The sequence below is a fragment of the Kogia breviceps genome, chromosome 7, assembly GCF_026419965.1.
Source record: "Kogia breviceps isolate mKogBre1 chromosome 7, mKogBre1 haplotype 1, whole genome shotgun sequence".
Classification (NCBI taxonomy): domain Eukaryota; kingdom Metazoa; phylum Chordata; class Mammalia; order Artiodactyla; family Physeteridae; genus Kogia; species Kogia breviceps.
The window spans coordinates 11,612,910-11,637,888 of record NC_081316.1 but is presented as its reverse complement, the minus strand read 5'-3'; the positions used below and the strand labels follow the sequence as shown (position 1 = coordinate 11,637,888).

General features: G+C 49.2%; 2 protein-coding genes across 3 annotated transcripts in view; one reads left to right on the top strand and one right to left on the bottom strand.

Annotated features, from left to right (window-relative positions):
• Positions 1–1,338: 1,338 nt before the first annotated feature.
• On the top strand, positions 1,339–3,841 carry MPEG1 (macrophage expressed 1). The gene has a single exon (XM_059070450.2). It carries the CDS (start codon positions 1,447–1,449, stop codon positions 3,598–3,600), a length of 2,154 nt encoding a protein of 717 aa, XP_058926433.1. The 5' UTR covers positions 1,339–1,446; the 3' UTR covers positions 3,601–3,841.
• A 4,308-nt stretch (positions 3,842–8,149) lies between these two features.
• Positions 8,150–24,979, bottom strand: part of DTX4 (deltex E3 ubiquitin ligase 4) — a 32,693-nt gene continuing 15,863 nt past the window's right edge. The window contains exons 3-9 of one of the 2 annotated variants that reach the window (XM_059070461.2): positions 24,782–24,843; positions 24,266–24,427; positions 22,402–22,463; positions 21,315–21,467; positions 18,998–19,159; positions 13,389–13,478; positions 8,150–10,026 (exon numbers count right to left, since the gene is read on the bottom strand). In XM_059070461.2, coding sequence (XP_058926444.1) covers positions 9,793–10,026; positions 13,389–13,478; positions 18,998–19,159; positions 21,315–21,467; positions 22,402–22,463; positions 24,266–24,427; positions 24,782–24,843 — 925 coding nt within the window. In that variant the 3' untranslated portion in view covers positions 8,150–9,792. Of the gene's footprint in view, positions 10,027–13,388; positions 13,479–18,468; positions 18,873–18,997; positions 19,160–21,314; positions 21,468–22,401; positions 22,464–24,265; positions 24,428–24,781; positions 24,844–24,979 lie in introns of those variants that run through there. The other variant, XM_067037288.1, reaches the window with a different exon arrangement.

Genomic DNA, 24,979 nt, shown 5'->3' with positions numbered 1-24,979 from the left:
ATTGTATGTGTGTTCCACATCTTCTTTGCCCGTTCACCTGCCAATGGACATTTAGGCTGTTTCCCTGTCCTGGCTATTGTAAATAGTGCTGCAATGAACATTGGGGTGCATGTATCTTTTTGAATTAGAGTTTTCTCCAGATATATGCCCAGGAGTGGGACTGCAGGATCGTATGGCAGCTCTACCTCAAGGTTTTAATAACTCGTGATGCTCAGCCTGTGAAGCTAGGCAAGTGGCCTCATTATTTCTGAAAACACTTGTCAGCTGCATCAGTGACAATCTGTGGTAATTCAGTTCCTTGAAACCTTCTTTCCAGAATGCAGGTGACCTGTAAATTGAAACATGACTTTTTCGGTCTCAGCACTGCATCTGTTTCATGATATGATTTGGGGAGTCATAAGGGTGAAATTGGGAGTTTCCATTAACTCCTCTGCATTCCCTGGCCCCCACTAAGTGTACTAGTTGTCCCAAAGAATTGACAGAGCTGGGCTTCAATTAAACCTGGTTCTAGATCAGTGGGCCTGGAAACACTGCTGTAAATTATGGGGTTTAATAGACTTAGCATTAGCATACAAAAGCAAATTCAGGAAATTATCTTCTCCTAATAATATAATAAATGAATTGTTGCTTTAAAAAATTGAGTAATGGGGCTTGCCTGGTGGCGCAGCGGTTGAGAGTCCGCCTGCCGATGCAGGGGACGCGGGTTCGCGCCCCGGTCCGGGAAGATCCCACGTGCCGCGGAGCGGCTGGGCCCGTGAGCCATGGCCGCTGGGCCTGCGCGTCCGGAGCCTGTGCTCCGCAACGGGAGAGGCCACAGCAGTGAGAGGCCCGCGTACCTCAAAAAAAAAAAAAAAAATTGAGTAATGAAGAGCCCCATTCATTTTTACGCACCTATCCTGGTTACATGCACTTAACAATGGAATGAAAAAATTAAAGTTATAATAGTAGATACCAACTTATTGCCAACTGTACACACAGGAAAAGGAAACTGGTATTGAAGTCCCAGAAGAGAGCAGTCAGGGAAAAGCTGAAACATCGAGAGAGTGAACAAAAAACAAAACCAAAACTTTCTTTCAAAGCTGGCAAACTCTGCCAGGGGTAACAACAAAGTGTGTGGTTGCATTTTTCTGAGTGCCCACTTCTGCTGCAGAGTAACCGGTCCTGGGGGAGGTGGGGGACAGTGAGGGTCGTTAGCTGGTTAGGGTATAGGGCTAAGTTTGCATAGCTGGTACAACACAACGTTTTCAAAGTCCTGATGGACCTGAATATTCCAGCCGACTCTCACTTCCCCATCTTGCGATTAGATTAGCCTAAAGAGGAACTAGTGGCTTTAGAACTGCCGAGCTTTTTGTTTCAGCAACGGCTTTGTTTCCCATCAGTTCAGTCTGCCCCGAGCTTGCTGGCCGCTACTTAGTGCTAGTGTGTCAGGCTGGGGCTGTCTGAGGCATGAACGGCTTCAGGGGTGCCATCCTTCTCTGGGCAGTGGTAGCCTGGGCTAAAATGAGCAAATCTCTGGGAGACACGGATGAGGATGGATTTCAAAAATGCAAGAATGCCTTAAAACTACCTGTTCTGGCAGTCTTACCTGGAGGCGGCTGGGATAATCTGCAGAATGTGGACATGGGACGGGTGATGAGCTTGACTTACACCCACTGCAGGACCACAGAGGATGGACAGTACATCGTCCCTGATGAGGTCTTTACCATTCCCCAGAAAGAGAGCAACCTGGAGATGAACTCCAAAATCCTGGAGTCCTGGGAGAATTACCAGAGTAGCACCTCCTACTCCATCAACGTGGAGCTCTCCCTTTTTTCCAAAGTCAACGGCAAGTTCTCCCCTGAGTTCCAGAGGATGAAGACGCTTCAGGTGAAGGACCAAGCTGTAACTACCCAGGTTCAGGTAAGAAACCTGGTCTACACAGTCAAAATCAACCCAGATGCAGAGCTAAGCTGGGGGTTTAAGAAGGAGCTCTTGGACATCTCTGAGCGTCTGGAGAATAACCAGACACGGATGGCCACCTACTTGGCGGAGCTCCTGGTCCTCAACTACGGTACCCATGTCATCACCAGTGTGGATGCAGGGGCTGCTCTCATTCAGGAGGACCACGTCAGATCTTCCTTGCTCCAGGACAGCCAGAGCAGCCGCAGCGCCGTGACAGCATCCGCTGGAATCACCTTCTTAAACATCGTGAACTTCAAATTTGAGGAGAACTACACCTCACAGAACGCCTTCACCAAGAGCTACCTCTCCAACCGAACCAACTCCAGGGTGCAAAGCATTGGAGGGCTTCCTTTTTACCCGGGCATCACCCTCCAGGCCTGGCAGCAGGGCATCACGAACCACCTGGTGGCCATGGACCGAGCTGGCCTGCCTCTGTATTTCTTCATCAATCCCGACAGGCTGCCTGACTTGCCAGGACCCTTGGTGAAAAAGCTGGCTAAGACAGTGGAAACTGCCGTGAGATGCTATTACGCATTCAACACCTACCCCGGCTGCACAGATATCAACTCGCCCAGCTTCAATTTCCAGGCCAACATTGATGATGGCTCCTGCGAGGGAAAAATGACCAATTTCTCCTTTGGTGGCGTTTACCAGGAATGCACCCAGTTCTCAGGGAATGAGGCTGTCCAACTCTGCCGAGACTTGGAGCAGAAAAATCCACTCACTGGCGATTTCTCCTGCCCCTCTGGCTACAGCCCAGTCCAGCTGCTGTCCCAGACCCAGGAAGAGGGTTACAACCACCTGGAATGTCCACGGAAGTGTACCCTCCTCATCTTCTGCAGGACGGTGTGTGAAGATGTCTTCCGGGTGGCCAAGGCAGAATTTAGGGCTTTTTGGTGCGTGGCCAGCGGCCAAGTACCTGAAAACTCAGGACTACTTTTTGGCGGCCTCTTCAGCAGTAAGAGCACCAACCCTTTGACAAATGCTCAGTCGTGCCCAGCTGGCTATTTTCCATTGAGACTTTTTGAACACCTCAAGGTATGTGCCTCTCAGGACTATGAATTGGGATATAGGTTTTCCGTCCCATTTGGTGGCTTCTTTAGCTGTGCAGTCGGGAACCCCTTGGTGGATTCTGCCATGTACAAAGATTCAGGGGCAGCTTCTCTAAAAAAGTGTCCAGGGGGTTTCAGCCAACACCTAGCCCTCATCAGTGATGGGTGCCAAGTGTCTTACTGCGTCAAAGCCGGGCTTTTTACAGGAGGGTCTCTGCCTCCCGTCAGGCTCCCACCTTACACCCAGCCACCCCTCATGAGCCAGGCTGCCACCAACACTGTCCTAGTGACTAATCTTGAGACTGCAAGCTCCTGGATTAAAGATTCCCGGACCCACCGGTGGAGGCTCGGAGAGCCTCTCGAGCTTCGCAGGGCCATGAAGGTCATCCACGGGGACGGCAGTGGTCTGTCTGCAGGGGCAGCAGCCGGGGTCACACTGGCGGTCACCACCGTCCTGGCAGCTGTCATCGCCCTGGCCATCTACGGCACCCGGAAGTACAAGAAGAGGGGATACCAGGCGCTCCAAGACGAGAGGCAGAGTTTGGTTACAGACACGGCCGTGAATGGAGAGGGCCTTGACCAAGAACAGGTGCAGAGTCCAGCCTAGGCTCTCCCAGGAAACTATTTCTCTCGTCTCCAGCCAGAGCTTCAAGTATGTCTTTCATTTTTTCTTTCCACTTCTGCCTTCCCAAGTACTCTTGTGGCAAATACAACAAAAGGCAGGTATAACTTTGTGCCTTTCTTAGGTCTTTGGGCCAGAAAATGAATAGAGCTACATGGACAAAGTTGGGGGAGGAGTTGGAGAACAGTTGTGACTTTTTAAGCAAAAGTCCTCCTGGAGCCTAAAACATGAGGGGGTTGTCTTTTCTCTACCTGCGTCATTAAGTATCTTCACCGGAGTGCCCATGTGTAAAAAGAGAGGCGGGAGAATGTTGATATTTGAGTTTGAAGATTCATTTAATCTGAGGTCAGCCATGTTTTCCAATTCATGAGCTCTAAGAATTTATGCCTTCACGTGTTACCCTCCCACTAGTTTGTGTTTTTAAAAAGCTGTCTGGATTTCACGCTCTGGGAGGCCGACAGAGCCCCCAGAAGACACAGGAGGTTCCGCTTGGCTATTGCTTGTCAGCTTTGAGGGCTCTGAACTGATGAACTGTGTCATCTCCTCTGGGTCCTCTCAACATCATCTGAACCGAGAGATGATGCCTATACTAGGCCCACTTTCTGCGACTTCACCACAGTTAACACTTACTGAGACCAGGCCACTCTTGGACTTCAGACTAGTGTCATAAAGTCCTCAGAAAACATTTTAACATATAAACTTCTAGTAGGAGGTCAAGGGAGAAGGGATGGTTTGGAGACCAGGAGTGAGTGAAGAAAGGGTAAAAACTAGAAAAGATTCTGGTGCTCATGGGAAATTGAAATTCTTACCCACAGCCAACTACTTGGTTTTGTCCTCTTAGCTCATCATAAATGGGCAAAGAAAGGAGCTGCAGGTTTGGATAGATCAAGCGTTACCATCTCATTTTCTGTTACCAAGGTACAATCCCTTTCTCTTTCATGGATGGCCCCCCCTTCAGGTCCTCCCATCACATGCACACACACCCTCGAACACACACACACACACACACACACACACACACACACACACACACACACACACACCACATTCCAACAAGAAGTCTGCATTTTTCTGGTGGTGGGAGACAAGAAAAACGCAAGAAGTCAAAGTAAGCCCACACCTAAGTATTACTTCATCCCTAAAACCTAAACAGAGTAAAAAAATACCAGTTATGTACCCTACCCTTATTTTTTTATATTATTTATTTTTTTGTGGCACGCGGGCCTCTCACCGCTGTGGCCTCTCCCGTTGCGGAGCACAGGCTCCGGACGCGCAGACTCAGTGGCCACGGCTCACGGGCCCAGCCGCTCCGCGGCACGTGGGATCTTCCCGGACTGGGGCACGAACCCGCGTCCCCTGCATCGGCAGGCGGACCCTCGACCGCTGTGCCACCGGGGAAGCCCTACCCTACCCTTATTTTCTTTTCCAGCAGAAAGGTGGTTGACATGATCAAATCAATTCTTTTAAATGAAACGAAACGTCATTTGTGATTCATTTATTTCAGTTCCAGGCTGACTTCCCTGGGACATCTAGCATGACACGTGATTGTTACTTGGCAGCTGGGGCTTTGCCCAATTTTAAAAACAGTCTCACCTAATTGTAATTATTAGGGTGAATCTGTTAATATTCTTCTGCAACATTTTTTAGAGTTACATATTTCTTCACCAAATCAAATGTCATTGGTGAGTTATCTTCTGAGGAGCTTGAAGCATCCCAGACTGCGGGGGGATGGGAGGGGGCGTCACACATTCATCTCCCTGTGATACAGGGAAGTGATCCACAGAACCTGAGTCGTGCTCTCAGCCAGAGACACTGATTTCTTCAACCTCTCTACCAAACCCCTGCTTCTTAAGCATGAAAATGTTCTCCTTAAGCTCCGGGTGTTTTGTGGGTATGTTTCAGCCAAGCTAACCACTTTCCTGCCAATACTGACTTCCCCGTGAGTTCTCTGAAGATTACCGAGTCAGAGAGACCAAGTATAGCTAAAGCCTCCCAGACTTTTAATGCACTACCTGCCCGTTGAAATTAAAAGTTCTTCACCAACTTATATTTCTACCAACGTTGCACATAAATATGCATTAAAATGTGTACTTAGGAATACTCAGTTCAGCTGTTCGTCCACAGGAAATCAGAATGAGGGAGTCTGCGGCTTACATTCCTCAATGCACTTTACAAAATCAGAACCTCCATGAGGGGTTCACAGGCTCTGCCTTCAGAATGCTGCTTTCCTGACTGGCTAGCTCAGGCTGGTATCTGTGGGAAGGCTTACCACACTCCGCGGACTATCAGAAATAGAGACACATTTGGGTGACAAAGGCGGCTTTGCAATTGCATTTTATTTTTGTGATCTCATTAGTATCGAGATGATCAATACTAAACATGTATTTGAAAAACAACAGCCTGTAAACTATTGAAACAGACACGCTATTGTAGCCGGGTGGAGGGAACTTTAAGAAGCAAACGTTCATGGCTTTTAAGACGGTCTTTCCCCCACAGTTTCACTGACTGGCTTGCCCTGCCACGTGGTCTGTTCCTTTAGAGGAACAAGAAGTCAAGCTAGGTAACTTGGTCAAACGTGTGGGTAGAAAAGATGTGAAAAAAAATTAGAAAAAGGGACTCTCCCGTTCAGTGGAAGGGCTTGTGGTTGCTTACGGACTTGGGGAGGTACCCCACATGCCTCACAGGTCGGGGTACTGGTCTACAGAAAGCAGGTTGACGGCAATTTTGTGGTTGTTCATTTACCGTTTATTGTTCTGCAAATACACCTCACGAGCACCAGGTGGCGATGTCCTCTCACAGAGCAACACCAAGGACTTCAAAACACGCTGGTTTCCAACAACGATCCGCGCAACAGGACGTTCACCTGCCCTCTCGCAGACGCCCCTCCTCCCCACTCCCCATCAACGCCAGCGGCCGCAAACAAGGAAAGAGGACAGGGTCCTTTCTTGTACCGCACGGGACCTTCCCCCAATCCTCTCATGCCCACAACAGTGCAATACCAGGACGAGCACTTTTGACCAAGTATAAAACCACAGAGAAGTCCGAGCTTTACAAAAGGGGGATGAAAACACAAAGGCACACACAACTACACATACACGATTCATCTCTTACGGGATGAGCATATAATATAACAAGGTCTGTCCCCAATCCCGTGTGTCACCCCTGGAGACCCAGGAAGGGAGAAACTAGGCTGCTGGTGCTAAGACGATGAGAGGAAAGGCATGAAATTCCCTGCACGGGGCGGGGAACACAGCAGGGCTTCCGGTGGGAGGACTTCCGGTGTCAGAGTGATGGAGGCACAGGGCCTCTGCTGGCGGGGGTTCTCACCGAACCCGAGACTGTACCTTTCCAGGTTGGCACGAGAGAGAGAGGGCAAAGGGATGCCTCCCGCCTTGCCTGACACAGTGTTAGGAAGGAAGTTTAAGATTCCTTCTTCTGAGAAGGTCCCACAAAAGGGCCAGCATGAGCGTGAGGTAGCCCCGACTGAGCGTCCTTAGCGAGCGAGAGACACGGGGCACCGATACGATCAGCGCCCTGGCGGGGGAAAGGCGTGACGGTACGAAGATGAACTCGCACAGGGGTATCGCCCCTGGCACACTTGCCTGCCTTACACGGCCCCTGCATCCTCTTCTTTCTGCCCTTGGCCGTCCCCTTCTCCACCCACACGTTCTTCTGCCTGATCCAGGGAAATCAATCTCTGCCCACTGCCCTCTGCTCTCTGTCAGTTGTCAGAGCATCGTCCTTTCTTTCCCGTCTCCTACTGCACAGCTCTATCTACCCGCTGATGCTCAGGCTGTTTCCTCATCCCCCGTGGGTGAGGGACCCAGTGGATACTTGGCAAGGGTGCTGAATGAAGGTAGGGATGGCACTAGGCTTATAATGAGGCTCATCTCTGGCACAGCGTAGCCCTAGCCTGGCAAAGGGCATGGGCGCGACATCAAAAGCTGCAGGGATGTCTCTCCCATTGAGTTCAGATGTTTCCTTCCCCGCTGTGGCAGGAAACTGCCCCACGGTGGTGGTGGTGCGGTGAACTCAGGCCCTGGTCTGCTGGGGAGATAAATGACTGGTGGGCGAGACTGGAACTCAGCCAGCAGGAACAGTTCCTCCTGTCAGGGTTCCCTCTGCTGGAGCCAATTAACACCCCTATAGCCATTGGGAAAAGGAGGGGAGCGTGACCCAGAAGCTGGGGGACACCCAGGTAACCCACTGGCCGCCCTACAGTCAAAACGTCTGCAGGCCTAAGAGCAAGCGGCTCGGAGCCTGCTCTCAGAAAAGCTTGGCCTCTGCTTCTAACTTAAATACCATTTTTGAAGGTTCTTCCATTTCCGTCTTTCTAGCACCGAAAACCTTCCAAATACTATGAAATATATATGCATATATATACGTCAAACCCCCCAAACATGAGGTATATAAATTCAAATTAGTATCCAGAGGAACTTCCCCTAAACACGTAGTTCAAAGAACCCACTTTCAAAGGGAGGATTGGGTTTCCCTTCTTTTTTTTTTTTTTTTTTTTTTTTTTTTTTTTTTTGCGGTACGCGGGCCTCTCACTGCTGTGGCCTCTCCCCTTGCGGAGCACAGGCTCCGGACGCGCAGGCTCGGCGGCCACAGCTCACGGGCCCAGCCGCTCCGTGGCACGTGGGATCTTCCCGGACCGGGGCGCGAACCCGCGTCCCCTGCATCGGCAGGCGGACTCCCAACCACTGCGCCACCAGGGAAGCCTGAGTTTCCCTTCTTGATCACCCTTCTCCTCCCTGACACACAATTCCTTCCTTAATGGGAGCTGAAGGGAATGTCAGGGAGGGGATAGACTGGGTCCTGGGACACAACCCAGACGCAGGTTGGACTGGACCCTAATGTGGCCCCAATCCTGCTGGGAATGGGCTAGAGTCGCCCTCACGCTCCGGGCCATCCTGTAATCGGCGAGGGAGGTGAGGGGCCCAGCAGCACCTCCGGGCTCTGATTAGCAAATGTGCACGGAGACAGACCCAAGCCCTCGCAGTGCGCCTCAGACCTCATCTTGAAAGACATATACAAAGGGGTCAGTCCAGCCCTCACCTTACACATCTTCCCAAGCCGAGTTCTGTCTTCTTCTGGGTCCAAGTTTACTATGGGATGGGCTGGCAAAGGGTGAGGCAAGTCAAGGGCCCACAGCCTGGCTGTTTCATCCCCATCAGAATTGGGGGTTTGACATCTTGCAAAACACGGTGTGAGAACACGATGGGTCCCTCCACCAACCTGGCCCAGCAGTGCACACACGCACACACACGCACATGCACATATATGCACACACACAGCTGGCACAGAGCCCAGCCTGGGCTCCACTCACAGTGACTGGATGAAACTCGTGGAATCTTTGAGCTGGTCTGGGATGAGGTGGGAAGAAGGCTATGGGCTCCTCTCCCTGAGGACCGCTCAGATGCTAAGTTGGGTGCAGGCTCGGGTCTGATCAGAGAGGGGCCGGAGGCATAGGCATCGTGGGATGCCGCCCCAGAGAGGAATCCCAGAGCCTATGCATCCGGATGCCTCTTCGGACAGGTCAAAGGTGGGAGGAGGAGGGAGGGCCCAGAGGAGCCAGGGCGATGATGAGAGCTGAGCCTGCTCCCAGGAGCCTGTGCCACCCTGACCCTCTTGGCAAGAAGTGCTTCCTTGCTGTACACCGAGGCATGGATTTCTGACGTCACAGCAGTTTCGCGGTTCACCGCTTTGCCCCCCAGTCTTGCACAGTGAGAGCTCCTCCCTCCAGCGGAGGAGAGAAAAGCGGAAACTCCGCTCTCCAAGCAGAATGGGAGCAGCAAGAAGCCGGCTGGGGCGTGAACCTCCGGCTTCACAAGGCCAGGATGAGGAGTGCCCATACCCTAAGCGTGCTACCCGTGCCCCCTGCTTAGGGGGGTGAGGGAGGTCCCTGCCTACCCAGCACCAAAAACTCCATGGGAACAGCCTGAGGCTGCTGGCCCTTATCCCTCGTCCCCTTTGCGTTGGATGAGGTTTGTGGATGATACCACCTTATTCATTCTGGCTGCTCCCCCCAGCCTGGGGCTGGGAGGGATGGGGGGTGGAGACAGGACAGGAGGGGAGACGGGGAGTTGGGAGGGCATGGCGCCAACTTCCACCTTGACTCTCCCCACTTCCTGACCTGGGGTCCCATGGCCTCTCCCGCCCCAAAGCCCCTCCGGTTCAGTCCTTCTCCAGGGCAGCACTGTCCTCAGAAATGCCCTGGGCAGCCAGTTCGGCCAGCACATTATCCAGGTAATTGACATCTGGGTAGCCGTGGCCAGTGAGATTAGAGCCAAACTCCGTCTTGTGATGGACCTCATTCCAGATGACGGTATCGGACTCGCCCGTGGTGCTGGACGTACCGATGGCAAAGATGAGACGGCGATCCCAGGCCACGAGCAGCAGCTTCAGGACCTAAGAGAAGAGGCAGGAGATCAGAGTCAGGCATTCAGTGGTGGTCAAAGACTATCCCTTGGGAACCGGAGAGTCCTCCCAAGGGTCCTGGCCCCTCCTGCATCGTGATGCCCTAAGCAGCACAGTGAATAGAAAGGGATTTGGAAATGCAATCAGGGACCTGCAGGTTAAGTCTCGACTCGGTCATTGACTGACTGTGTGACCTTGGACAAGTTACATCCCCTCTCTGAGCTTTAATTTCCTTACTTATACAATGGCGATGGTACACTTTAACCCCTGAAGGCTGTGCACCACTTAGGGAGCAGCGTGTGGAAAAGCACTTTCACAGTAGTGCCTGGCACATCTACTCAACAAATGTTAGGTGCGAGCATCATAGCTGCATTTTAAAAGCTGGGATCTAGGCATCCAAGGCACTTATGATCTGAGATCTTCTGAGCTATGCCCTCCCCCGCCATCACCACCACCTGAATGTGGTATTAATTGATCCACAGCTAAAGTTGTGGAATATCTCTCCAGGGACATGGTGGAAGCGTTTTGACCTCTTCCAGGCTATTTCATATTTATTTTCCCATCTGACCCTCACAGCCACCCTTTGAGGCAGGTCTGGCAGGTACTAATATTATCTCTATTTTGTAGGTGAGGCTCAGAGAGGTGTTAGGGCTTGCAGAATGTTCTAATTCAGCTACATTAGAAAAATCTTTGTGAAGATGAATGCCTGACACCCTGACCAGCATGAAGAAGGCACCCAATAAAAAATGCACTGGCTTCAAGACTGAATGACTGTAACCATGGTGTGAGCTGGAGGTGGGGAATCTTAATAGTAATAAGAGTAGCAGGCGTTGAAACCAAGAGTTACCATTTCCTGAGTGTTTACTTACTGAGTGCCAGGCACTGGGTCATGTAATGGTTATAATAATTGGCTAAGGGCTCCGCTGGTGGCGCAGTGGGTGAGAGTCCGCCTGCCGATGCAGGGGACACGGGTTCGTGCCCCGGTCCGGGAGGATCCCACATGCCGCCGAGCGGCTGGGCCCGTGAGCCATGGCCGCTGAGCCTGCGCGTCCGGAGCCTGTGCTCCGCAACGGGAGAGGCCACAGCAGTGAGAGGCCCGCGTACCGAAAAAAAAGATAATAATAATTGGCTAAGACAGGATGCTCATTATTCCTTCCCTGCAGAAGAGGAAACAGGCTCGGAAGACCAAAAATTTGCCTTGGTCATGCAGCTAGAAAGTGCCAGAGGGGGCCTTGACTGCAGGACTGCTTGACTTGACCGTCCCCGGTCTCAGTCATGACTCTGTTGATCCTCGGGTGGGGATGAGTACAGATTTCACGGCGGAGGCTGCTTCTGAGCTGAGTCTCAGAGAGAGGGGAGGATATGAGGTATATTAATAGAGTAGGACGTATAGACACTGGAAATACATATCATCCAAGGCATGGATAATTAAGATTGCTGCCACCACGCTGGTCATTTTACAAATGCTACCTTTGTGAATTCTTACAACATCCTGTCCATACAGCTAGAAATGATCACCGTTCTTTTGTAGATTAAGTCAACTTTATGTCAGCTCCCACAGCTGGTAAATGGCAGAACTAGGATTTGAACCCAGGCTCGTCTGGCTCCAAAGCCCATGCTCTTATTACTTTGCTCTGCAAAGGAGCCCAAAGTTAGCATCCGGGAACAGCAGACAGGAGGGGTAAGGGTGAGGAATTGGTGAGAGGGGACCCACACTGTAGTAGGTCTTGTATATCAAGCAGAGACAACTGTCCTTGTAAAGAAGCAAGGGAAAGCCATCCTAACAATTTTGTATTGTTTTCTGTCACTTTATTTCTGTTAAACGAGGAGAGTGATGCCAGAAACTGTGTCTCAGGATTACTATTCTGGTGACAGATAACTAGGTTGGCGGTGGCAGGATTAGAAAAGGATTCAAGCGGTTTGGAGGGCAGTGCAGGGAGAAATGTGTGGTTCAGAGCCAGAGTCCAAGATGTTCATGTATCCAGTTTGGTCCCAAGGATACGGGGTATGTCATTAACATGAAGAGGGAGGCCTGGCAGAGGAGCAGCTCTTGGCAAAAGGATTCTAATTTTAACTGCAGGACTTGATGGTGGAGATGTTCAGCCAGCAGTTGGAGCTGCAGGTTTCGAGCGTAGAAACGTGGCTGTTCAGGGCAAACGGGTATCAGGACTGGCCCTGACTCCTAATCTTGGAACGCTGAACTGGGCATCTCTTCAGGATGATGTGGTTGATTCTCTTATTGTCCCGAACTATCTGACTCTTCCCCTCTGAGAGACTATAGCCACACTCTTTGCCAAGGCGCCTCCCTGTACTCAGGGCACCAGCTCCTTGTCTGGCTTGTCCATGGCTTGCTGGGGCCTATGAGAGGTGAGTGGAAGTAACAAGCTTCCAGGAGCAGCTTTAATGGGATTGTACACTCCTGCTTGGATTCTCTCTTGGTCCTCTGCCTCATTCCATGGGAAGGGGATGGACCACGGAAGGGCTGCTCCTTTGACCTGGATTCTAGAACAGGAAGCCACATGGAGCAGATGAAAGCTGACCCATAGCAGCAACTGAGACACAGCCACTAACATGCAAAGTGCATGAGAAATAAACAGTGGTTGAAGGAAGCCACTGAGATTTAGAGGTTGTTTGTTACGCAGCATGACCTAGAGAAAGCTAACAAAGGCACACCTCTTGTTCAATAAATCAACGGTTCTTTTCACTTTTGAGACCAGGGAATGTTTTGAAAATCCAATGATTTTCTGGCCTTATCCACAGGAAAGTGAACATGAAATTTTAATTCTAATTTTAGAGTCCATAGAAGCACTGAAGCCTCACTGGGAATCACTAAGAATCCAGAAACCCAGTGATTTTTCCCTCTACTCTTTTGGGGAAAGTCAAAGTATTCGTTAAAAAAATAAATAAACACATAAAATTTCACAAGTTAAGATCCCTGCCCCAGAGCAGTGCTTCTCAAGCTTTAATATGCTGTCAGAAGATCGCTTGGGATCTTGTTAAAATGAAGTAGGTGCTAAGGTTCTGCATTTATATCAAACTCGTAGGCGTTGCCACTGGTGCTGGTCCCAGGACCTGCCATTAGGCAGCAAAGCTCTAGAGGAAGGATCCTAAAATAGATGAATTATTGACAGTAAAATCCAGGAGAGGAAAGAGCCAAAAGCCCAGGCCCCACCACCCTGCAAAAATAAAATTCTAAACATATCCATCCTACCTCTAATTGACTTGACGATGACTTTGCCACATGGGCATCTAGAGTTACAAGAGACCCAGTTCTGTTTAGCATTGTACGGAGCAAACTTGAGGCCCTAAGAGACAAGTAAATTCCCCAGCCCTACGCTGAAACCTGCTCTCACCTTTCTCCCTTTCTCGCTGTCTGGAAGGTAACAGTGTCGTGGGAAGCCACGGGCGCTGAAACTTTTCCCAGGATTTGGGTGTTCTGGCCCCTGAAAGCAGAAAAAAAAAGAGAGCACAGAGCATTTTTCAAAATCTTTTGGATGCAGGGGGTGCGGGCTGTGATTGATTCAGATAATGATGAATAGTAATGGCCACAGAGTCTAGACAGAGAACAGACCCAAACAGCGGTGGGAGTAGTGGTTTAACACATACCCGAGTCCTTGGACCTGGCTCTGGACCCAGAGCTGCTGCCTCCCAGCTGTGTTAGCCGGAGCTGCTCTCCCTTGGGGTGTTAATTCCCTACCCCTTAAATGAGGAAGATGTGGGATTCTCAACTTGTGGGACCGTTATGAGTGTTAAGGCGCACGTTCAGAGCTCAGCAGCTGTTTATCACCTTCATCATCATCTATTCTGGCTCTTTTGTTTTACCAAAGAGGAAAACTGCAGCCCCAGAGGTTAAATGACTTCCGTTATGTGAATGGCTTTGCCAAAACTTAAGCCCAGCTTTCCTGAAGCATACTCTGGACTTTTTTAACCTCTAAACTACTCAGAATAACATAAGTGCCTGTGAGCTTTGAGCCAAGAGCCATGCAATGAGAATTATCTGAATGATTCTTGGGGATTTTCTCCTTTGTCCTCATGGGTTTTGGTTTGTTTTCTTATTTAACAATATACATTGGCATATTCGCAACTAAAAAATCTTCTGACATTTCAACTGTCATCATCCAATAGCCCTATTAAGCAAGCGGTCTCAAGCCACCAGCTGGGAAAGAAACTGAAGCAGAATTTAGCCAAAATCAAGGCTTCCTAATCAGGGTTCAGAACGGTCTACAGGTCCCTTTGAGAAGCTCATGAAAAATAAGGGAATTTCTCCCAGTAACAATGCACATATTTCCCCCCTACACAGAAATGTTTGTCTATAATATCTGAGCATCCCTGGTGCCCCTCAGAGTCTGTGAAACCCTGTTTTAAAATCCCTTCTAGATGAATGCTATACAATATTGATAACTCCACACAGCTCCTGGTACAAGCTCTCACACAGTAGATCAGTAACCGTATCCTGGCTGAACAAATGAATGAGCGAGTGAATGCAGGAACGAATGAGTGAGTGACACAACTTCAAGAAAACACAGATTTTCCATTCTCTCTTACTATGGACGACAGTTCCAAGATGATTTTAAAATTATGTGATTCAAACATTCTTTTTGAATAGCACGGTTCAGGATCATGTATGATTTTGCAAACTGAACAGCACGATGAGTACAGTGGAGTCTCCGAGAAGGGAAAGATCACAGGAAACGGAAAGAGGCAACAGTGTCTTCTGGGAGACGCAGGACTTGAGGGTTCTGAATTTCACATTCTTATGACATCACATTTACAACATCCCCACGGCCACGGCTGTTTCTCAGCCAGGCTGGACAACTGATGGCCGATTCTCACCACGGTTCTGCCCTCTCCTTTCCTGCCCGGGACTTGCCTGTTATGCGGCCGACACAGACACCTGCTTGGCACCAGCCCAGCAAGGCTGTGTGCTCCCTGCACGGTGCTAAGCTCAGCAGTCACGACTCTGCCTTGGCCCCGCTCAGAGTTTCTCCCCCAGAGAATCGCTGTCTGCGGTGAAGGCAGAGCTTAAAGGGCCTCACTCCCCATGAAAGCCCAAGCCTGTGTGGTCCCTGGGGTCTCCAGGAATGGACTTTGTCCTGAGGGTTCTGCTACCGACTCTACACTGTCTCTCTGTAAGGACAGTGCACGGATGCATTTCCTTTGACACAAGCTTGGGTTTTCCTAGGGGAGCCATGGCACCTCCAGAGGCAGCGGGCGGGCACCTCTATACCCTAGTGCAGGCTCCCCATTCTTTGGTCCTGGAGTCCGGGAACAAAGAACATCCTCCAGAGTGGTTGCCCCACCCCGACTTTGCCCGTGTCAGTCTGTCTCACTTCCCACCAAGGCCATTGGCTGTTTCTCGGGACTCCCGTATTCTCATTCTTGTCTCTATTATACCCCCCCGCCGGCAGCCCTAGAATCACTCCAGAAGTCTCACTTGCCCTCACATCCAACCGTATCTCCCTGGTCCCGGGCCCTCCCTTTTTCATTACTGGAAACTAAATTATCGCAGTGGTCTCCTAATTGGTCTGTCAGGTCACCCCCCCACTCTTTTGCCAGACTGGCCTTCCTAAAGCATCTTCCCAATCACGTGACTTTCCATAATCCTAACCAACGCCCGACAACCTTCAGGGACCCCCCCCCCGCCACCAGCCTGTCAAGGAGAATCTACAGCCTTCACCCTGGTATTGAAGGCCTTCCCTGACCTGCCCCCAGTCTCCCTTCTCTGCCTGCTCTTTCACATCTTTCTTACACCCTCCTCCTGTCCCCTACTTTGGCAAATCTTAACCCAAATTAAAGTCTTCCTTATGGGCCTTCCACACCCCCTCTTTCTCTCCCTTCGCAACTCCGTTGTGTCCTCCAACTAAAACCACTCTCCTCCATTTCTTCATGTCTTTCCTCTACTAGTGAGTGCCCTGCCCCCAGAAAGTCTCCTCCAACCCTCCCGGACAGACAGACAGACATAGGCCCTCTTCCTTACCCTGACATGAAAGATACTCATTAATGATGGAGGCCAGGTACTGAGCACCTCGGTTCTGTACCCTGGACCACAATATGCACATATAAACATTATCATCCATCTCTACAAAACCCCCGCACATCAGCTTCCCAGCTGTGCAGACAGAGAAACAGGGCTCAGGAAGGTCACGTGGTCAAGGTCCAAAATCACCAGCTAAGGAGGAATCAGCCAGGAACTGGAAGCCAGGTCCTGTCAGACTTTGAAGGCCTCGTGTTGTCTGTGTCCCCCCTGCCTCCCACAGCTTGGATCAGTGGTGCGTATCAGTTTTTACTCTATAGTTTAGTGAGGTATGTTTATTTCTGCCTGTTTAGTGATGCATATTTATTTCTGCCTGACTGGTTGATACGTCCTTCAAAGAAGAACCATGTGTTTTTATTCAATGTTTTACAGACTATTACATCTCCCTGTTTTATTTCTTCCTTATCTCACTAGAAGGGGGACTTCGGGGAAGCAAGCACTGTGTCTGTTTAGCTCACCATTCTTTCTCTAGCATCTAGAACGCGTCCGGCTCCCTGTTCACACTCAAATGTTTGTTAAACCAAAGACAAAATGGAGGAAGGCAAGGAGGAAGGAGGAAAGGAGGGTAAACTAATAAATATTTGTTAAATAAATGAATCCAGTGAACACCGTAAACATTTAGGAAAAGCTTCAATGTGTGAAGGAAGGGACACATTTGTATTTACTGCCAGGAAAATTGTTCGATTTGTTCCTTAGGGCTGTCTTTTGAAGAATCAAAAGAAATTGTCCACAAAAGTCAAGGACTATCTATCAGATTACAAGTGCAAATACCATTTGACAAAAAAAAAAAAAAAAAATCCACTTCTAGAAAATTATTCTACGGATATACTCACATGTGTGCAAGGTTATTCATGACAGCATTTTGTTGTAGCAAAAGATTGGAAACAATCTATATGCCCATCAAATGGAGATGGCTGAATATAAATTATGGAACATTTATACAAGGGATGATTATGCAAAGCTAAGAAAGAATGTGGAAGTTCTCTCTCTACTGACATGGAAAGATCTACAGACTATATTGTTCATTGAAAATGCAGGGTGCGTCCATGTCCCGGCGATTGTACATAGCGCTGCAATGAACATGGTGGTCCATGTGGGAAGCAGCAACATAGCACAGGGAGATCAGCTCGGTGCTTCCACGACCTAGAGGGGTGGGCTGGGGAGGGTGGAAGGGAGGCTCTAGAGGGAGGGGATATGGGGACATATGAACGCATATGGCTGATTCACTTTGTTATACAACAGAAACTGACACAGCATTGTGAAGCAGTTATACTCCCATAAAGATCTACTTAAAAGAAGAAAGAAAGTGCAGGGTGCAGAACAATATGTCCGATATGTCACCCTTTGTGTAAAGATGGGAGGAGTGGAGGAAGTCTTTGTTGCAAATGCACAAAGAACCCTGAAAGGATACATAAGAAAGTGAGAACAGTGGCGGAGAGTCGGGGAGGGTGAGACTTGGCGGAGAGTCGGAGAGTCGGGGAGGGTGAGACTGGGGTAGATGGGGGACCAGAGTGGGAAGGAGACTTTTCATAGCAGAACATTGTCTTAGCAGCTCTGGCTGCTATAACAAAGTAACATAAACCGGGTGGCTTGTAAACGACAGAAATTCATTTGTCACAGTTCTAGAGTCTGGGAAGTTCAAGAGCAGGGTGTCAGCTTATTCAGTGTCTGGTGAGACACCACTACATAAATTGTTTGGTTTCACAGGTTCGCAGCTGGAGAGGAATTGGCCTCAGGATGAATTCTACCTCGAGTCTCACCCTATCTAATGGAGATGATATTTAGATGAGACTTTGGACTTAAACTTTGAAGTGGGTGCTGGAATGTGTTAAGACGTGGGGGCTACTGGGATGGAATGAATGTATTTTGTGGGCAGGAAGGACATGAATTTGGGGAGGCCACGGGTGGAGAGCTGTAAAGTCTGGGTCCCCTCCCCATAAATTATTATGTTGAAATCTAATCCCCAAAATGATGGTATTAGGAGGTGCAGGGGGTCCCTTGGTGGGCGATTAGGTTATGAAGGTGAAGCCATCATGAATGGGATTAGTACCCTTATAAAAGAGATGCCAGAGAGGCTCCCCATCCCTTCTGCCATGTGAGGACACAGTAAGAAGACGGTGTACAAAGCGGAGGCGGGTTTTGCCACCAGACACTGAATCTGCTGGCATCTCAATCTTGAACTTCTCAGCCTCCAGAACAGAGAGAGGCTGTTGTTTAAATTTCTGTTGTTTAAAAGCATCCAGTCTGTGGGGTTTCTTTTGTTCGTTTGTTACAGTAGCTTGAATGGACTGAAGAAAACATTTACTTACAAACATTTGAACTTTTATTTTTTATATTTTTTTAAAAGAAGGAATTTTTTATCTTTATAACCACCCAAAACAATAAAGTATTAGTTGGATATGTCAAAATACATATTTATTCTGATTATTGGGGAATGAAAATATATTTTGTGTGTTTATAGAATCTTATGCTTATTTGAATTTTTAATTCTAAAGCTATATAACATTACAAAAAAGTTTATACCATTGAGGGCCAACAACTATCCACAACCTCACTGTATTAATGAAATTAATTTTTCAGGAGTGCTTTACCAGCCCCTTTTCATGTGATAAGTTACACATATTTGTCTTTTTATTCTTCTTTTCCTTAATATCTTATGTCTTCACCATGTTTGTTGTTGGCTGCATGATGGCTCATCAAGTGGCCGAGTCATTTAATACAGAAATGGGCTTCTTTAAGTAGGTAGTAGCTCTTTTATTCTTTTGGATTATGTCCTTAGCGTGTATCTTCAGGTGCGGTATCACTAGGTGAAAGTATGTTAGAGATTTTTAAAATCAGATTGCTTTCTAAGAGTCTTTTTAACAATTTATGCCAACACTAGTAATGAGACGTTAAATGATAAAAGCCAGTGGCTAAGGGTGGGCTCACCTGGATGCCGGGGGGGATGCTGTAGATGATCCGGATGGTTCTGCAGTCTGGGTGGCCAGGCAGAGAGTGGGGAATGAGGTGGTACTCCATCTTCCCCGGAGGCTGGGTACCTGTCTTCACCCCATAAATGGTCTTACAGGTTGGACACTGCAAACTCCCATCCTGAAGAGACAAGGTCAGAATAGGAAACAGTTTTAGTAATGACCTCCCCACCCAAGCCCAAAAGGTACCAGAGATAAAGGGCTGGGGTCGGGGGCAAAATGCACCCAAATGAGTAACAGACCTGAGTTGCCCCCCCTGCCTGGCTACTGAGGCCATTGAAAGCTGAAGTTTTCTCCAAAATAAGAGGAGGAAAATTCCACACCAACCCTATGCTCCATGCCAAGGGACATGTAAGAGAGACCCCATCCTTCATAAGGAGACGGGGCTCTGCCCTGCATCTCAGGACCCTGATGGGGGGATGGTGGGGGACTCTGGGTACAGTGACGTGAGGGGTCGTGGTTTCACAGCGGGACCTGGTGACGTGTCTTCTGGAGGGATAGGAGGAGAGCTTGGGAGAGAGCCTGGACAGTAAATCCTGTTCCCAGCTTGAAAAAAGAAAGGGAGCGAGGAGAAGGAAAGCGTGGGCAGGGAACAACGTGTGCACAGAGTGCTGTCACACAGCGGGGACCAGAGCTCTCCAGGACATCCAGATCTCCTCGGGGAAGACTGGGATCCTCTGCAGGGCTATTTAAGGACGTTTCCATTCAAACTCTACTCATTTAAAGGAACAGCTTGTATTCAGGGCAATGGAAGTTACTCCGTGTGATCAAAGGCTGGGAATCCAAGGCCAGGGTCCCACTCTCTGTTCTGGCCTTAACTTGCTTCAGTGACCTTGGATGAATCACTCCATCCAATAAATTCTCTCTGGGCCTTTTCACTCCTCTTCTCTGTAAAGACGATAAAAACTGCGTGCTTCAAAGTATTCGTGCAGAAGAGAATAAAGGATAGTGTCTTCAACATTTTTTCAAGCACCATGGAAATAAACGTAAAAGTACTAGATTATTCTTGAATACAGTTATAAAAAAGGGAATAAATGTTCTAAGAAACCCCTTTAAACCCAAAATAACCTCTTCAAATGCCAAGTCCCGATGAAACCTTTTTTCTTAGGGTCAGGAAATTGGGCAAGGGATACAGACACACATCCTTCACAAACAATTGAACTCGCTGAGACAGAGAGAGATCCCAAGGTTGGCACTTCGGGAATTTCAACCACAGGGCTATATTAGAATGAAGGGAAAAAACATCCAGCCATAATATTAAAGGAGATACCAATTTGAATAACAATGCTAATAGCACCCTACAAAGTAGGGATTGTTTTATCTCCATTTTCCAGATGGAAAATGAAATGTCCGAGAGGTTGGAAATCTTGCCCAAGGTCAAGGTCATTTGGCTACTAAGCCAGTTGTTTGAGCTTAGGTCTGCTGCCTTTACTCTTTTCCCACAGCAAGAGAAGTACAGGGCAGCCTCTGAAAGCCAAACATTTTTTGTGGATGAATAAGAGGTTGGAGGATAACACAAAAATCTCAGACTCTGAGGCAATCCAAGCTGGGCCTGGAGAAAGGAGTAGAATTCGAATTCATGCAGATGGGGAACGAAGGTTATTGCAGGCATGGGAGAGAACATGAGAAAACTCAATGGCTTAGGCATTGTAAGGAGAGAGTTATCGTCTGAGGACACTCCCAGATTCCTGGAAACCAGCTCTAATGGGGGAATACCACTCCTCTGTCATTAGTGGACAAGACAAGTATCACAGACAGCCTTCCCGTCCTCAAAGAGTAAGACCCTAAGGGACTTCCAGTTATGCTTTGACAAAATCTTTAGCGCTTTTGAAGGGGCAGTGAAAGGTGTTTTGAAACCGTCCACAGAAAATGAATCGTAATTGAAAATCACTAGCCCTGGGAGAAGGAAGGGTGATGGGAAATCCATCCGTGCCGGTATGAGTGGACACTAACCACTGACCCATCATCATGGACCTCTCCCCCTCAGGACACTCTCAGGGACAGAAGTCTACACCTTTCAGACCACCACTCAGTGTGGATACAGGAGGAGAGTTGGGTAGCATAGACCAAAAGGAAGGTAAAGACAGATTCCACCAACATAATAATTTCGTGGAAAACTGATCCTGCTGAGAACAACCAACTTCATCACTCCTGCTGCCCTGGGATGCCTTGGAGACTCCCCAGCCCACCTGCGTGTCTCTCCGATAAGGCCTCCATGTTCTTGCACCCCAGGGCCCACGTGGGAGGTGGCAGCAGCTCCACGGGCTGGCACTAACCTTGTTGCCGTTGTTGTACATGGCGACCAGGCAGTAGATGTGGTAGATGTGGCCGCATCTGGACAGCTTACCCACTAGGTCAGGCTTGACCGTCGGCTGTGGACCCTTGTAGCCCGAGGGGGCCGTGAGGCGCTCCATACAGATGGTGCAGTCCTGCAGGTGGGAGGGGACAGAGGCGAAAGGACATCAGCTCTCCGTCAGCCTAGGAGGCCAAAGCATCTCCAAGGTGGTTCCCGTGTGATCTCAGAGGTCAGGTGAGCTATTTCTTCTCCTCTTCTAGAAAGCCCACAAACCAGGGTCAACGTGCCTTTGGGACTCTACATAGAATTCTGCCTTGCTTTGCACAACAAGAGAAATTCCTGAAATAATTCCTGGTGGTGGTACATGTTCATTTAGGCTGGCCAGCAGAATGATAACCTCCTTGCGGGCTGTGACCCACCGTCCTTCCTTGTTATCCTTCAGTGGCTTGTGGAGGAACCCAATGCTTTTGCGGATAGACTCACTGACAAGCTTTATTTAAATGGGGCGTCTGTAAAGGAATTGTATCTGAAGCATCCTGCAGAGGCTGCTATGTAAATAAGTCTACAACAGGATTTCTCAACCGTGGCACCGCTGACATTTGGGGCCGGATAATTCTTTGTTGTGGGTGCTGTCCTGGGCCTCCCTGGGCATTGTAGGGCGTTTCGCAGCATCCTTGGCCTTTGCCTACTAGATACTATCAGCATCCCCTCTCCCCTCCAGTCATGTAAAATCACCTCTGGTTGAGAACTGCTGACGCACAGCAAAGCCCATTTTAAAGTCAGTGCCCACAGCTTATCATTCTGCCTTTCTTAAATTCAGACTCTCAGGTTAAGGCAGTTTAGAATCAGTCAGCGGTTTGCTGAATGGGGAGGTGGGAGAGGTGAAGCGGCAGCTGTCGCTCAGGACCATGAAACTTGGAGCCTGGGCGTCCGCCCTGACCAGCTCTGCACCAGTCGGGACTTAGAAAGCGGCTCCTGCCGTGCCGCATCCTACGGAAAACTCTAGCAGAGGAGATGCTTGTGGGTGACGGAGAAGGGGAACCCCGCCCTGTCTCCTGTGCGGTCACCTCGTCTGGTGGATGCCGGACTTTCTGCAGATACTTCTTCAGCACTTCTTCTGGGGTTTTACCTGCGGGGACAAGACGTTCAGTGGGCCACCAAGACAAGCTGGATGTGCCAGAGAGAGGCGGGGTTATTAGCCAGGCTCAAAACAGAAAAGGCAAGCAATTGATTGCGCAATTGGATTGAAGAACTGAAAGGGAACAGAGTGGTAGAAGATGGAGAGGGAGGTGTTCACATCCTCCTTTACCTCCTTTATCTCCTCCTTTCAACAAACCCGCTTTTTAACTGACAGAGGTTGAGTGGGTTTCTCTTCCACATCATCGAAGAGCCCGGACCGGCCCAAACGATGCAATGAGATGACAAATGAAAGCACTCTGTAAACCGTTAACACACGTAAAAGCATTAGGCAGGCTGATGGCATTCCTTTTACAACGCGCTAAGTACCGTCTCAATCGGTAATGTGGAGTCAAAGTGCTATTATCTTTATGGGAAACCAGGAATTTATGACCACAGCTTCAGGAGGGTCTTCTTCTTCGGCTGTAGATGCCATGATCGCTGCCAGCAGAGGCAGCCCAGCAGCAGGGAAAGGGTGATGCTTTGGGAAGAAATCACCTGACAGGTGCATCGATTCTGGAATTTGGGGGAGGGGGTGGAACTGGGCCCCTAAGAGGCAGCCTAACCTAAAGGCAGGGGACGGGACGATACGGACTCACAAAGAGGCATAGAAGTTTGAAAAAAGGGTCAGTGCCTCCCTGGGTGACTTTCTTAACTTCTCTAAGCTTCTGTTTTCTCACCTAGGAAACGGGCAAGAGCAACCACTAGCACCTACTGAGAGCCACGCTTCGACAATTCAATGAGCTGATGGATGTACAGTTCTTTGGCACTTTACCTGCTAAGAGTCTGATATATGCTATTAATAATAACAGGAAGAGTGGGAAAGTGCAAAATCCTGCCATTTCGTATGAGTCTACAAGCAAGGCAATCAAGTTTATTTCAGCAGAGAGATTTGGATAGACTGGAAAAGTAGGACAAGGGTTTGAGGAAGTGGATCCTGCAACATTCAAAAGCTGGGATGCAGGCCCTTCCTTCCCACTTCACTGCTTCTTAGAAGAATCAAGCTTCTATTAACTGAAAGCCTATTGCTTGCCGGGCGAAGTCACAATATACATATGATCCCGTTGAAACTTCATAAACAAGTTTGCAAGGTGGGGACTTAGGGGTGACGGTGAAATCTTTTAACAACCAATACCAGAGACTAGAAAGACCAGCCACAGAGCTGAAGTGGGGTCCTTGGTGCCCTGATAAGCACAGGTATTTGAGCTCTTGGTTGTAGGATGTGAAAAGGGAGAATGGAGCTCGTAAAGGGGGGTTCGAGGGCCCAGCGCATCTGGAGTCTCCAGAGGGACACAAGACAGTGGTTACTTCCCCAGTGGCATGGATGCATTACAGGACATACCTGCCGGGTACCGGTTGTGCCCATTGTAAAGGTGAGAAAATAGAGACTGGGGTCCCAGGACTGCAAGGGACAAAGTTGGGATATGAGTCAAGTCTGTCTGGGTTCCAATGTCAAAGTGATCTTTCTCTCTAATGTACTGATATTTTATCTGTGTCACGCATCCTATTTTTATGTGTCTATATTTTTGCGCTGCGTGTTTATATTTCTCAAGGTGTCTCCCTCTGGTCCATACCTCATGCACTTTGGTGTAATCATCAGAACAGGTACTGGGTAGGCCCATTTAGCAGATGCAGAAATTAAGGCACAGAGGGGGAAGGCATGGGTGTGACCCTCAGTGGCAGAGCCAGAGCCAGGGCTGGAAACCAAGTCTGTGACCTCCCCGCCAGGACCCCTTTCGATAAAGAGGGCGCTACCTTTCTTGGCTTGTTTCTTGGTGGTCTTGCGGCTTGTGTTGGAAACCCCTGGGATGGATTTGATTTCGCTCTTGCTGACGGGGGGCGGGTGGAGGACCAGCTTTGGTGGCCTCGTGAGACACACGGGCAGCCCTGCCGCACTCATGAGGATCCCGGTGATTCCTGGAAGGACAAGAGCAAGAGAGAAGGAGGAGAGTCAGCCCCCCAAACCCACCCCCCCCCGACAGCCCCCTCCCCAGGAACCTACCCGCCTCCTCTCCACGGGCGTTCTCATAACTCGTGGATTCTCCACGGAGCCTCCACTTTTCTCGGAAACGTATCCATTCCCTCATTTTCAACAGCAAGCCTTGCTTTGCACAACCAATTCTTCCCAAACTCTTCCTGTCCTTCCAACCCAACTCCTCACATCTGCATTTGTCTCAATCAACGTCCAAATTCTCTCTCTTTTTACAAATGCCCAGTATACCTATTTCATAGCTTTTGTTTTTCTACCTTCAAGCCGGGGGCTTCTCTTACCTGCCAAGGCAGGGTTGACAGGACTGGACCCACTTAGGTTCTTCACTGGGACAGTGGGGACCCTGAAAAAGGAAAGAGCAGACACATCATGCTTTTGACAAGTGGGACAAAATGGGCCAGTGCTGGGGACCCCGAAACTTCACCCACTGAGGGGTTCCCCTTTCTCACAGGAACGACTTATTCCTACTGAAGATGCGG